This window comes from Brassica rapa, chromosome A02 (genome assembly GCF_000309985.2).
Source record: "Brassica rapa cultivar Chiifu-401-42 chromosome A02, CAAS_Brap_v3.01, whole genome shotgun sequence".
Lineage (NCBI taxonomy): Eukaryota > Viridiplantae > Streptophyta > Magnoliopsida > Brassicales > Brassicaceae > Brassica > Brassica rapa.
Window position 1 is genome coordinate 16,131,730 of NC_024796.2, and position 14,918 is coordinate 16,146,647.

Here is a 14,918-nt window from a genome sequence, read left to right on the forward strand (position 1 = left end):
CCCGAAAGTCTAGGAGGTTCTAAGGTACAAGTGTTTGGCTTCGTACAAGAACGGCTGAATAGTAGGGTTAATGGATGGACCTTTCGATTTTTTACCAAGGGTGGAAAGGAGGTGATTATTAAATCAGTGATTACGGCTTTGCCAAACCATGTGATGTCTGTGTACCGGTTGCCGAAAGTTACAGTGAAGAAGCTCACAGGTGCAGTTGCCCAATTTTGGTGGAGTCCAGGAGGCAGTACAAGAGGTATGCATTGGAAATCATGGGATAAAGTGTGTGCCCATAAAGACAGTGGTGGGTTGGGTTTTAAGGATTTGACTGATTTTAATACGGCAATGCTTGGGAAGCAGTTGTGGCGGCTGATCGAGAAGCCAAATTCTCTTTTTTCTCGAGTTTTCAAGGGACGGTATTACAGGAATTCTTCACCCCTGGAACCGATTCGCTCATATTCCCCGTCATATGGCTGGAGGAGTATTATTTCTGCTAGATCTCTGGTTTGTAAAGGACTAATTAAAAGGGTTGGAACAGGGTCATCTATTTCAGTATGGAATGATCCTTGGCTCCCATCCACTCGCCCGAGACCAGCTAACAAAAACCTTCATAATAATTACCCGGACCTCACAGTGGATTCTCTCATTAATCCGGAATCCCGCACATGGAATGTACAGGCAATTAGAAACTTGGTGGATCCACAAGATGCAAAAATAATTGAGAGTATACCGTTGAGTAGAAATCAGTTGACAGATAGGAATGGATGGCATTTCACCAAGAATGGAAAATATACGGTACAATCAGGGTATCAGGTAGAAAGGATTTATCCTGACAAGGAGAGACCACCTGATTTTTATGGTCCTAATGTGGATATCCTCAAAGCATTTTGTTGGAAGGTGAGGTGCCCTCCGAAGCTAAAGCACTTTTTATGGCAGTTGTTGTCTGGCTGTATAGCGGTAACGAAAAATCTAAAAGCACGAGGGATACAAGGAGACACCTGCTGTGCCAGGTGCGGAGATCCGGAGGAATCAATAAACCATGTGTTTTTTGAATGTCCTCCAGCACGTCAAGTGTGGGCATTATCCAAGATTCCATCAAATCCAAACATCTTCCCAATTGGCTCTCTTTTTGCTAATATGGACCATCTATTTTGGAGAATTAATCCAAGAATGGAGAATCATCAGTTTGCATGGATATTATGGTATATTTGGAAGGGACGGAACAACAAAGTGTTCAGTAACCTTGACACTGATCCAAGAGACACGCTGCGACTGGCAGAAGTTGAATCAACACTGTGGGCTGAGGCACAGGTTATTAATAATCATAGGTTGGTACAAGAAGTACAGGTAAGGCCCGATTTAGGGACCCTAGGAAGATGGTGCTTCACAGACGGTTCTTGGAAAGATAAAGATCTATTTTCAGGACAAGGATGGCTTAGTACGCTACCAGGGTTTGATAGCTTATTGGGGGCACGAAATGTAAGGGCATCCCTCTCACCTCTTCATTCGGAGATGGAGGCATTAATTTGGGCAATGGAATGTATGCGAAATTTAAGGCAGTTTCAGGTTACGTTTGCAACGGATTGTTCTCAACTGGTGAAGATGGTTTCGGAACCAGAGGAATGGCCAGCATTTGAAAGCTACCTGGAAGATATCAAGCTTCTGCGACAAAGTTTTGTCAGCTCAGAAATCGTTCATGTTCCTAGGACGGAGAACAAAAGGGCGGATAGCTTGGCACGTAGTGCTCGGCAACAATCGTCTTTCGTCGTGCACATGGATGCAGATTTACCACCTTGGTTTACAGAGTCTACATGAGTCTGTAAATGTTTGCTGTCAAAAAAAAAAAAAAAAAAGAAATGTTTAAAATTTTTTATTTTTACTACATCTTGTCTCAAGCCCCTGCACACAAAACTCTGATCCAATATCTTCTATTTTCTCTCTACTTTCATCCCAAAACTCTCAATTTTTATCTTCAAAATCACATTTTTCATTAGATTTCTTCGAGTTTATTGATTTTTGGTTAAATAATAGGTATTTTGCATTCAACTTAAGTTATAAGTTATGAGTGATGGAAAAGGTAGATATGACCTCTCAGCGGATCTATATAATTTATATATTTGATTTACAAAATTTTCAGATCTAGTTTGCGAAATATACTTCAAGCAAGCTGACTTCACAAGTATTCTGGTCAATGAATATATTTGTTTTGCAATTGATTATTCTATAAGTTTTTCTTAGGAGACCTCAGTTGATATTTTTTTAAAAAATCAAGTAAACTTCATACGAAGTCTCCATAAAAATGAAATTAAGTTTGAATTTGACCAAATGTTTACAGGAAGTTGAATTTATATATATATATATATATATATATATATATATATCATTAAATTGACCCGGGAACGGGAATAGTTTCTGATTACAAGCACGATTTACACAAAACAACCCAATATCATATTTTCCTAACTAGCTTCGTTAAACCCAAGACCCCCGGCACGTTCCGCTAGTTCGGGTCCTTATCCCCGAAAATCAGTTACTGTTCTCAACCTTCAATGCAACGACGAGAATGTGAGATACAACTTATTACCTCGCATGATGGGAACTCACGTGACGTCTCCGTAGTAGCTAGTACCCTATGAGCTCGTTGATGCTTGTACTTGTAACCAACACTGAAGCGCAAAATGAAGGTAAGAGGGTCAAAACACTTACCTTAAGAGAGTGCCTTGTAAAACCTGACTGCACACAAGCCTCCACCGCTAATAGCTGATGTAGTATAGAGAGCCCAGAGACACCTCACAACCACGAACGGAGGAACCCAAAAAACGGAGCCGAAACGAATGCAGGAACTTGATCCAGAAATAGCTCTGGGATCAGCAATTAGTAAAGCGAGATAGCACTGCCATGAAAAACAAAGTAGAGCCACGACACTGGGAAGCACAACATTGCCGATACGAGAAACCAGAGACCCGGAGATCCAGAAGACAAACTCAAAACCTACACAATCTACGCTCATCGCCACCTTTGAAAACCAAAGGCCGGTTTACTTAGAACGCCAAACGATGATTCTGGTGACCACATAACCACCAACACAACCTCAATGGAGAGTTAAAATCCATGAATTCATGTCGACAAAGACTGAATGGAGAGAATATAACAAACTCCGTGAAGAGGGATAGCCAAATGGAGGGACTTCACCACACCGCCTTGGAGTACGCCATCGACGACGCCTCCGACACCGCGACACATAGAGCAACTGTAGATCACCACCTCGAGAGATGACACATGCCCTCGCCATTGCAAAGTCCATCTTCAAGTAGACGAACCTCCAAAGCTCCCTTGTCGGTGAACAAGACAGAGTAACCCTCCAAGACACCAACGAGAGGCACAGACTGCTGACGACGCCTCTCTGCTTCAACTGGCCCTCAACCACTGATCGGAAAAGAAACAAAACAGATATTTCGCCTCCCGTGCCGGTGAATCTCCATTCGATTTAAGGGATCGATTGGGAAGCCCCTAAAACCGATTCCACCAAAACCTAACCTACACCCACCGTGGCGTGACTCCATTTCCGGTTAACCCGCACCAAGGACGTAATTTCTCTCAAGCGAAGATGAAACCAAGATGAGCTTCTGGCGACACAACCACGAAAGATAAAAAGAGTGACAAATAGAAGGAGGGGGTTCCGACTCCAGAACGCGCTCACGCACCGTTTGGACATTGGACCCAAAGCTTCACTTGGTTTCTATGCTCAAGAGGAGAAGATAGGACAGGGAGCGAAAGTCTCTCTCTCGTTAGTTTTTAGTTAAAGAGGACTTCATTTGAAGTCTTCTATTATTTAAAAATGGAACAAACTTCACGGGCCAGATGCAAAACTAATTTAAATAGACTTTTTGTAACACTTCTAAGACATCATGTTACATGTAAAAATTTGAGGTGAAGTATCTACATAGTAGACTTCGGTAATACAAAAATAACTTAATAATTTACGAAGGAAGACTTCGTCGAAATACATACTAGAGAACATTTCGGATAAACCCTAAATCTAAATCCTATGAAGTCTTCTTCAGTAAATTTTTAATTACACAAAATAATCTAAAAAGAAGACTTCATAAAATACTTATGTGAAGTCTTCATACAAGATTTATGTGAAGAGTTCTCGAGCAAAATTCATGCGAAGTATTCTCTATAAGATTTTAAACGATTTTAGGTGATGTCTTTCTTGTGAGTTTAAGTAAGAGAACCACGCGTCTACGGTCGGGTGGTCATGGTGTTCCGTAGATCCCCAAGGGATCAGAGTTCAAATCCGCACCACACCAGAGTTTCACACACGTGGCCACCGGCGCTTTTCACATTCTTTCTCTAAGGAATGGTTTACCATTTTTTTTTTAGTTCAAGTAAGAACATCTCCAATGTATTACTCCTATTTTTACTCCAAAATAGTGTAACTCAGAAAAGGAGTTGGGTTTTACTCCAATGTACTACTCTATTTTTTAATCCAAAAAAATAATGATTCCCTTTTTATTTAGTTAATAATTGTTAGTGGTACATTCAACTTATAAAAATTTAACAATTAACCCAACTATTTTATTTTTACAAAACTTTCATAAATTGTTTTTTTCAAATTGAATATTTATTAATAAAAACACAGTTAGAGCTTTTCTTCCAACTTCAATTGGTGTAATTTTCATCATATGCAATTTTCGTAATTCAAAAATAATTATGCATTAAAAGAACATAAAGAAGTAAAAAAAGTTTTGTTTTGTAATTTATATTATGTACTTGATCAAATGTTTGTGCATATATTAACCTTAACAAGTACAAATGTTATCAATCGAAATGTTAACCCACCAGATAAACAAACTCATCTATTCCGTTTGAACGATACTTTACCGATTCCAAAAACAGTTTACATAATTATTAAATCATTTATTTGTATTATATTATATTATATATATTATAAATTATTTATGTTTAGTTTTGATTTCTATTAGTTTATGCATCTTTTATGTAAAACTATTAAATAGTATTTTGTGGAGTATTATATTTATTTTCATGTTATTGTATTATTTTAAATATTATTTAAGTATGAAATAATAAAAAATTCAAGATTAAAATGACTATTTCATAAATAAAAAAAGTTCAACTCCAAAATGGAGTAATGGCTAGGATTGGAATTGAATATAAAGTAGGGTTGGAGATGATTTTACTCCAAAATGAAGTTTGAAGTAAAAAATAGAAGAAGGTTGGAGATGCCCTAAACTTGTATTTTCTTCAAATTTATAATGAAATTTCAAGTTTTTTCTTTATTCATTTGTATTTATTTATCGTATTGCTTGTAAATAAACTTTATAACTTATTGTTTTATAATGATAAAATTAACAATATTATTGTTTTTATGCTTGTAGTTAATAAGAGCATACTACATCTGAAATATGTTCTCATGATTGTTTTTTTTGAATATAATCTGTTTGATAATGTTATTTAACGTCTTTGTAGAGAACGAAATTAGTGGTTGAGTAAAATGATTTTTTTTAACGCCAGATAATTATGCTATTACAACTATGAGAAATATTACAGACTGCATCACCTGAGCCGCCATATGGATCCATGCTTGATGGTCATGTTGTTTTTAAATAGGGTCCAGTGTATTCGATAAAAACAAAGTTGTATAAATCTCAATAGAGAAATTTGGATGCATATACATAGTAGGATTTAAATGGAGTCTCTAACCATAACAACAACTAAGCTATGATATTTATATATTAATTTTCATGTAACCCTTTTTTATTGTCACCTCTCTTTTTTAATCTACTTTCTAAGTTTTAAAAATTGTATTTTGAAATTTTTATATACTTATTAAAAACATAGATTTTTTTTGTTTATGACATGTTTTGAATTTTGTAAAACTGACATATATTTAGAAATTGAATATATACAGCTATAATAAGACTTTGTACTATTCTATTTATGAAAGGCAAAACGGAATACTAGTGATAAAATTTATCTTTCTTTCATCTCTCCCTCTGTATTTTTCCTCAATCGCCATTTCGCCCTCCTTATTTTACTCGCTCTCTCTCTACTCTCTCTATCTCTCTAATATGTAATGTTCAGATAATATATTGTTGTATTCTATTCTATTTACGAAGCGTAAAATAGAATTAGAATTTATACATTCTCTCTCTCTCTCTCTCTCTCTCTCTCTCTCTCTCTCTCTCTCTCTCTCTCTCTCTCTCTCTCTCTCTCTCTCTCTCTCTCTCTCTCTCTCTCTCTCTCTCTCTCACACACACACACACACACACACACACATCCCCATCCTCATCAATCTATTCGGCATCCTCATCTATCTGTTTGACATCCTCCCTTTCCTTCCCCTCCATCCCTCTTTCTCTCTCTCTTTTCATTGTCTTCCATAAACTCATCTTCGAATTTTTCTCTATAATCTCCATCTTTGCATTTTTTTTCTTCTTTTTTCTCTTCATTTTTTTCTTGTTGTTTATATATCCATTCATATACTATACTATAGAGTCATCAAACATAGAATTATATATTTTTATTCTTTATAATATATAGCTATATTGATTCTTTACGTAATGTATTTTGCACTAAATATTTGGCTTACTAATAAATATGTTCTTTAATATTGTCCACTGCTTAAACTGCATTAAATCCTGTAAATAAATAGTACTATAGAACTCAAATTATTGTCTAACATTACATTTTATGTTTGGAATAATCTATTCTATAAATGTGTTATACATAGAATAGTATATGTTTCTAATTTATGGTAATACACACGTTCACGCACCGTGAAGGACTATAACGTCTGATTATATCTCAAAAAAACATATTTTTCGAGGCATGACTATATTTTTTATTGTCAGGCTTCATATGAATATTGAGCGTGACCTCAACTATCTATTTGACATCCTCCCTCTCCTTCCCCTCCATCCCTCTTTCTCTCTCTCTTTTCATTGTTTTCCATAAACTCTTCCTCGAATTTTTCTCTATAATCTCCATCTTTGCGTTTTTTTTCTTTTTACTCTTCATTTTTTCTTGCTGTTTATATATCCATTCATATACTATACTATATTGTCATCAAACATAGAATTATCTATTTTTATTCTTTATAATATATAGCTATATTGATTCTTTACGTAATGTATTTTGCACTAAATATTTGGCTTACTAATAAATATGTTCTTTAATATTGTCCACTGTTTAAACTGCATTAAATCCTGTAAATAAATAGTACTATAGAACTCAAATTATTGTCTAACATTACATTTTATGTTTGGAATAATCTATTCTATAAATGTGTTATACATAGAATAGTATATGTTTCTAATGTATGGTAATACACACGTTCACGCGCCGTGAAGGACTATAACGTCTGATTATATCTCAAAAAACATATTTTTCGAGGCATGACTATATTCTTTATTGTCAGGCTTCATATGAATATTGAGCAAATTGACCCATCTCAATAACTCTTTTTTTTTTGGAAGACAAATCTCAATAACTTTCATCAAATAAAAGCAGAGTCTATATCATCTATGACAGCGCGCTAAGGAAAAATGAAACTCTGAACCACGTTTATTTTAAATTGTATTTCACAAAGTTCCTTTTCCTTTTCTATGCGTGATTATAAATTATGTATAATAAGTTTTATATATATATAACAATATGTAAACACCTGCTTTAAGCCCTTTATCAAAAAAAAAATGTAAACACCTGCTTTGAAATATTTTGAAATGCCCCGTTTGATTTAGCTATTTTTAATTAAGCTAAAGTTGGTAGAACTGCTTTATGATCATAATTAGCTAAGTTTGTATTGTCCCAAAGTCCTAAAAGAATCAAGTACTCTCCTGCGCCCAAAAATATATTATTTTCACCACAAAATAATATAGGCTCATGACTGCGGTTTGAGCGGTGCGAGACAAGCGGCTTAACTTCGCTACGATTTTAACAGTTATAAAAACGTATAGATATATGGTATATGTAAAGATTTTTGTTACTGTTAACTGTGGTACGGGGCAGGTCGGTTGTAAACATTAAAAACCATAATATTCAAATACGATTTATTCGTTAAATATTGTCATTTTATACAAATAGAAAAAAAAACTGCCTCCCACTCAGGATATATCATATATGATGTATATAAATACATCCTCCTCTTCTCCATGCCTCATCACCACTCAGACAAGCTATTAAGTAAGAGGTAAAAAAGAAGCGAGGGAGCAGATTATAACTGAGAGAAGAAACGTTTAGTTATTAAGTTATTTAACTTACTATAATCATGGGCTATCTCGACGGGAAATGGGCACCGTTGATCATGATTACCGTGATTAACACGATTAATGGGATGGTTAACGCTTTGATTAAGAAAGTTCTTGATGGAGGCATTAATCACATGGTTATTGCTACCTATCGTTTGGGTATTTCCACCTTATTTCTTCTTCCCATCGCTTATTTTTGGGAACGGTAAGTCTACTGTTTGGCCTCGTTAATTATGTTTTAACATCCAAATTGTAATACTGTAGAATTATTTAAATGCTTAATTATTTATTCAGTTATCCGATTTTATATTTCGTATTGTTTTTTAAACTAAACAAATTCGATTTTATGTCCAATTGTACCGGTCCAAATAAAAGTGTTCGATTTTCATTATTTGGTCAGGAAAACAAGGCCAAAGCTAACTACAAGCATCTCGTGTCAGCATTTCTTCAGTGCCCTTTTTGGGTAAGTTTCAGTTTTAACTTTTAACCCCTTAACTCATTATTTACAATTCAGCATCTCTTTTATTTTGTAAACCTATTAAACAAAAAAAATTCTTTGACAGGGCGAGTTTGATGCAATTTTTTTTCTTGCTTGGGCTCAGTTACACTTCTGCCACGTTGGCAACTGCCTTCTGGGGCACATTGCCTGCCCTCACTTTCATTATGGCCTTAATATTTGGGTACACTCATTAAATATTTCCATCATGTCATCATCATTTCATGTGTAATCTTACACTTTTTTTTTTCAGATTCGAAAAATTAAACATGAAGACAAAAATAGGATACGGTGTCATTCTTGGAGCTATGATAAGCTTAGCAGGAGCTTTAACCCTTACGATGTACCAAGGCATTCCATTATCGAACTCTCATGAACAAGCAACGATTTCAAACATCCATAAAGGAAATGAGAATTGGATCAAAGGCTGTTTTCTTTTATTCACAGGAGTTATACTTTTCAGTTCTTGGATGCTTATACAAGCCAAGATCAACGTGAGTTACCCGTGTCCATATTCGAGTACAGTTATTTTATCGGTCTTTGGGACGCTTCAATGCGCTCTTCTTAGCTTTATCAAGACTAGACATGTGGAAGATTGGATCCTCGGAGACAAACTCACCATCTTCACCGTCATTATAGCGGTATATATACATTCATTATACAAATATAAATCCATGGAACTCACGATAGTCAAACATTAATCTATTGTGTATATATGTGTATAGGGAGTGATTGGACAAGGAATGTGTACGGTGGGAATATCGTGGTGCATCAAACAACGTGGACCTGTCTTTACAGCAGCGTTCAGTCCTGTCACACTTATGTCCGCAACCGTGTTCGATTTCGTGATACTTCATCGTATGATTTATGTTGGAAGGTGAAATAAAATAAGCAAATTAAATATTAGTATTACCAATTTCACATTTAAAAAAGAGTAGAGTTAATGTGATTATATTGATCACTATATTTTTTTTCAGCTGATTTTAATACAGAATCTATAAATCTCTATATATCATGTACGTACATGTCACCTATTCAAATTTATGTTTTTATTGTTGCAGCGTTATTGGATCTGTAGTAGTTGTGATCGGTTTATACATATTTTTATGGAGCAAGAGCAAACATATAGATGAGTGTAAGATCGTGACGTTACCTACAAATACGGTGGAAAAAGAAAAGGAAGAGGAAGATCATACAAATGTTAACAAATTAGGCCGTGTTTTGGTTATCCCCATGACACCTTGATCTACTTCCCTAAAGTCTCTTTTTCATTCAATAAGACTGACATGTCCTACGAATCAACTGCGAAGAAGAGAATAATTTTCGCATTCCATTGTTTGTTGGAGTATTTGATCACTTGTGTTGCTATGTTTTGGCTTACATATGATATTCCAATTTGTTTATAAAATAAACAGTATTTAATATGGGCCTAAATGGCTAAACGAATGCTTCATTCTTAATCTTTTTAGATAAACAAAATAAACCAATAAACTTATAGACTAGAACGGCTGAGAGAAAAGGTGTTTTGCGGCAGTAGTTCCACAAGATGTTTTGTGAACATAAATTATGACCAAAACTGGAGGACATGTAAGTGAATGGAGCAAATGCAGTTGCTGGAACAAATAAGATTGGAATAGGAAGAAACTGATGTCAAAGAACTAAATCATAAAGAAATTTATTTTAAAGAAAAATTGAAGATGTTCACATCGAAAAGCCTAAAGGATCGACTTGATCCGGTAAGTGGAATTAAGGTTTGAGTGCCTTTTGGTGGTTTTAGCAGTTCCAAGAAGATAAAGTATGGATAACTTTTTTTTTTTTTCAAAGATAGTGTTACTCTATGTTTCCAATGCAATTTTACGCATTAAATGCACTTTTTACCTTTTTGAATAACCATTAGACTTTTATTTAAATCAGTTTCATTTATTTAATCTTACATTAAATAAAAACATAGTAGTATATATTTTACAATTTTTTTAATCTGCATGAAACATGTCGTGATAACATTTTTTGCGAAAGAGAGAGAGTAATGTTTACTCTGTTTAGTAAATTAGCGAGCTGAGAGATGTCATGGCTTTCTCTATTCTTGCTTAGATTTGAAATCACCACGTAGATGTTAACGATCATATACTTCATTTGTTGGAAAAAAAATTTTGTTGTTGTTTTCACGCATGTTAAATAAACATATTAAATTTATGACATGAATATATAATGTCGTGTGATTAACATATTGAACTAAGTAATTAATTCAATTATTTTTCTTAAAATTCATAATTTTATTAAATAATAAACAGAGAAATACCCAAGGATAACACTAAAAAAGTTTTGGTCATAAATATAGACTCTAAAAATTAAAATTATCAAAAAATTCTATTAAAGAAGTAAATATACATTTATACCCTAGGGTAAACTAATCCAAACCTTATGGTTTAGAGTTAAGGGGTGGGGATTTATGATTGAAGTTTAAAATTTTATAAAATAAAAAATTAAAATTAAAAATTTTAAAAATAGTTTCAAAAAGTATTTTCTAATTACAAAAAGGATATTTCAAAAGAAAATTAAAAAAATTTCAAAAAAAAAGTTATAAAAAAATTCAAATTTGAAAACAATAATCTAAAACTATAATTTAGTTTTTTTTAAATTTTTTTAATTTTTTTTTTTATATATCTAGGATATTAAAATCTTTTTACCTATTAAATAAAACATTTGGTCACTTTCCTCCTTGTGGTCTACTTTTGTGACTAAAACTTGAAAATAATCTATTTATGGGAATTGCCCTAATAAACATGTATAAAAATAGAAATAATATATTTGTTAAACAATTATTTTTTTTCAAAAACGTCTATGTTAATGGAAAAAATGAGAGAGTATGTACTTTGATTTACTTCTTAAAAAGGCGATAATAAATTAGGTTGCTAGTCCCAATCAATGTGCTTTTCTATAACTAGGAAGAATTTGAACTTTGAACCCTTATCTCTCGTATCTGTTTACCAATCTGAATTGATACAAGAAATATGCGTAAATTATTACTTTATATCTCTTTCAGTTTAGTTGTCATTGTATAGTAAAATTTTTCGTTTCAAAATAAATATCGTTTTATAATTTCAATGCAATTTTGTTGAGTTTATTTTCTAATTTATTTTTCTATTAGTAGACTATGATTACGTGTTGAGTGGAATAAGAGGAGGCACAACAAAATCTCAAAGCCAGTAGAACACATAGCAAAGTTGATTGATAAATTGGTGGGGAACCGGATTACATTCCTTGGGTATATTTTGAAGCCTAAGCTGCGGGTTTTGATGTGCATGTGGTTCGAGTTGCGGTCCACTTAATGTTTTGCGAATTTTGTTTTATATTTTTACCACTATAAACTAGTGGGATTATTGTACATATATTCTTTTTGTGATGATCAATAAATTTAAAATTTCATCAAAAAATATGGTTATGTGTATTGTTAATGTTGTTTTTATTTAGTAAATATAATTAATAAATATTTTTCTTAATTTGTATGCACAAATGTAAAATAGCAATTAAAATAAAAACGAAAGGAGTATTTTTACTAGGTAACAAAACCATTGCATGTGCTTCAACCGCTAGTCTACCATGAGACGTTGTATGTGCCTTCTTCTCTTTTATTTTTCATGCTATACATTTTATATTTTATATAATCTAATTTACTAACTTAGAGCCATACCGACTAATTCTTTGGTTCACCCCCTAGGTGAATTTAGAGGTTCACCCAACCAATATGATTTAGTTATTTTAGATTCAATATCTTTAAAAAAAAACCAAATAATAAGAATTTGTGAAATTATATTATGTTTTTAAAATAAATAAAAAATAATATTAATTATCAATTTTTTTAATATTATTAAATTCGTTAGCAAAATACTAAATTTTAAACTCTAAATTCTAAATTCTAACCACTAAACCCTAAACCTTTGGATAAATTCTAAATCCTTGGGAAAATCCTAAACTCTAAACCATTAATTTTAAACCCTAAACCAAACTCTAAACCCTTAATCCTAAACCCTAAGGGTTTAGGCTTTAGGATTACGGGTGTAGGGTTTAGGATTAAGGATTTAGAGTTTATGGTTTAGGATTAAGGGTTTAGGATTTTCCCAAGAGTTCAGGGTTTATGGTTTAGCGTTCAGTGTTTAGAATTTAGGGTTTAGGATTTAGTATTAGGGTTTAGGATTAAGGGTTTCGGATTTAGGGTTTGGTTTAGGGTTTAAAGTTAAGGGTTTTGGATTTGCCAAGGGTTCAAGGTTTATCCAAAGATTTAGGGTCTAGTGTTTAGAGTTTAAGGTTTAGAGTTTAATATTTTACTAATAGGTATAACAATACTAAAAAATATTTTTATGGTAATTACTATTAATTTTTTTATTTTAAAAACATAAAATAATTTCACAAATTTTTTATTATTTGGTTTCCTTTTTTAAAAGATATTAAATCTAAAATAACTCAATCCTATTGGTTGGGTGAACCTCTAGACACACCTAGGAGTGAACCTAAGAATCTATACTATTAAAATAGAAATACAAATAAGAATTAACTCTTAAACTTACAGCTATGCCACTGAAGTAATTAATAACCCTAAAGTATTTATTGTATTTTCCTTATTTAGTTAAAATTAAAATACTATAATTCCTATAATCAATTAGCTAACCAACTAATTTACCATATTTTGATATTCTATGCAATCAATTATTTAATCTTTAATTTCTATTTTTGTTATTGCATTTATGTTGTAAGTAAAAAAATACTCCTACTTGTGATTGAAAGATACTGACAAACACATGCGTTCTCTTTATTTAAGTCCAGTATAACAATATAAAATGCTAGATTAAACAAAAAATCTGAATTTCACATCTTCTCTTTGCAGACGATAGTCTATTATTCTGCAAAACGAATCCAGCAATGTGCTGAGTTGATGAGGATCATAACAGTGAATGGGAAGGCTTCGGGACAGCAATTAAACCCTGATAAATCATCTATCTTGTGTGGTAGTAAAGTCGGCTAGAGATAAAAAGAGCTCAAGCAAACGCTGGGTATCCAAAAGTGATGCATGCTTGAGTGGCGCACCGGGCAAAATAGACATGCATGGCTTGATCATGGAAAGCAGTAATGATATATGTTCATTGTTTGATTCATACCTTCCAAAACACGAGTTCTCTACGCATGAAATCACTTTGAGAATTTTCTCAACTCAATTACGGAGCTCCTCGAAGAAGAATCAGATCAAACGGAGTTCAGATGTGGGAGTTATGCAATTTTAAAATCAGTAGACTTTCAGTTCTTGCGAATTTGGGCCGTACGGATTGTCCAGTCCACATCTTGATCCTTACCGCGAAGGAACCACTTGGTTCAGACGAACCTGGACGTTAGCCGAAGAGTCTCTTTGACCGGATCTGAGATCAAAGAGTTTTAATACATTGTCTTTAAATTTTTCATCTAGATTCGATTTACTAAGTTTGTCTTTAATACATTCTTAAGTCTTTTTCTATTCTTCAAGTAGTATAAATATGTAAACTCTTTTATGAATAAATGCAGTCTAAGTTTGAGTTTATTTTGGTTTTCTTCTTTTCTCTGAGTGAGAGAGAGAGAGAGAGAGAGTTCTTTAGCTGTTCATTGGTGTGAACCGGCTTGTTGATTTGGTGGTCAGCCAATTCATTTTTGTGTGTTGTTTGGTGGTTAGCCAACACAATACATTCTTTCTTTGGTGGTTAGCCTTTGATTGTGGGTATATCAAGAGCCATTCTGCATCTCTTGACAATCCTTTCAATCCATATCAGTTCCAAAAGTGTCGTTTGCCTTCTCGGATCATATCCAACACCCAGGTAAAGTGATCCTTCAATTCAGGTTGTATCAAGTGGTATCAGAGCCACTTTGGCTGGTTTGTTTTCATTTCATCTTTTCATCTTCTCATCTCTCCACAAATTTCTTTTCTTATTTCTTGGATCCGGGCTGTTCCGTTACTCCATTGTGATCGCCTATTATAAAAACAAATAAAAAAACGAGAAAAAAAGTTTTTACTTGAATCACTTCTGAAGAGAAATCCAGGGGGAGTGGTGGAAGAGAAACCCTGCTGGCTGAAGAGAAACCCAGCCTTAGAACAGTTAAGGCGGATCCACATAAAAATCTTTTCATCTTTCTTTCTCTCT

At 33.4% G+C, this 14,918-nt stretch overlaps 1 protein-coding gene across 2 annotated transcripts; it reads left to right on the forward strand.

The window, feature by feature from the left end:
- Nucleotides 1-8,036: 8,036 nt before the first annotated feature.
- On the forward strand, nt 8,037-11,885 carry LOC103853340 (WAT1-related protein At4g01450). 2 transcript variants are annotated; one of them, XM_009130265.2, is made up of 6 exons: nt 8,037-8,466; nt 8,662-8,724; nt 8,825-8,941; nt 9,011-9,398; nt 9,483-9,634; nt 9,819-11,885. In XM_009130265.2, exons 1-6 carry the CDS (start codon nt 8,282-8,284, stop codon nt 10,000-10,002), a joined length of 1,089 nt encoding a protein of 362 aa, XP_009128513.1. In that variant the 5' UTR covers nt 8,037-8,281; the 3' UTR covers nt 10,003-11,885. The 2 variants fall into 2 exon arrangements, with proteins under 2 accessions (XP_009128513.1, XP_009128514.1); XM_009130266.3 differs by having other exon boundaries at nt 8,864-8,941.
- The last annotated feature ends 3,033 nt before the right edge of the window (nt 11,886-14,918 follow it).

What these genes read in the sequence shown, in the direction of transcription:
- LOC103853340 (XM_009130265.2), top strand. Translation starts at nt 8,282, where the DNA reads ATGGGCTATCTCGACGGGAAATGGGCACCGTTGATCATGATTACCGTG. An exon ending in TCTTCACCGTCATTATAGCG is followed by an intron (nt 9,399 to 9,482) that starts GTATATATACAT and finishes ATATGTGTATAG; the next exon opens with GGAGTGATTGGACAAGGAAT. An exon ending in CGTATGATTTATGTTGGAAG is followed by an intron (nt 9,635 to 9,818) that starts GTGAAATAAAAT and finishes TTATTGTTGCAG; the next exon opens with CGTTATTGGATCTGTAGTAG.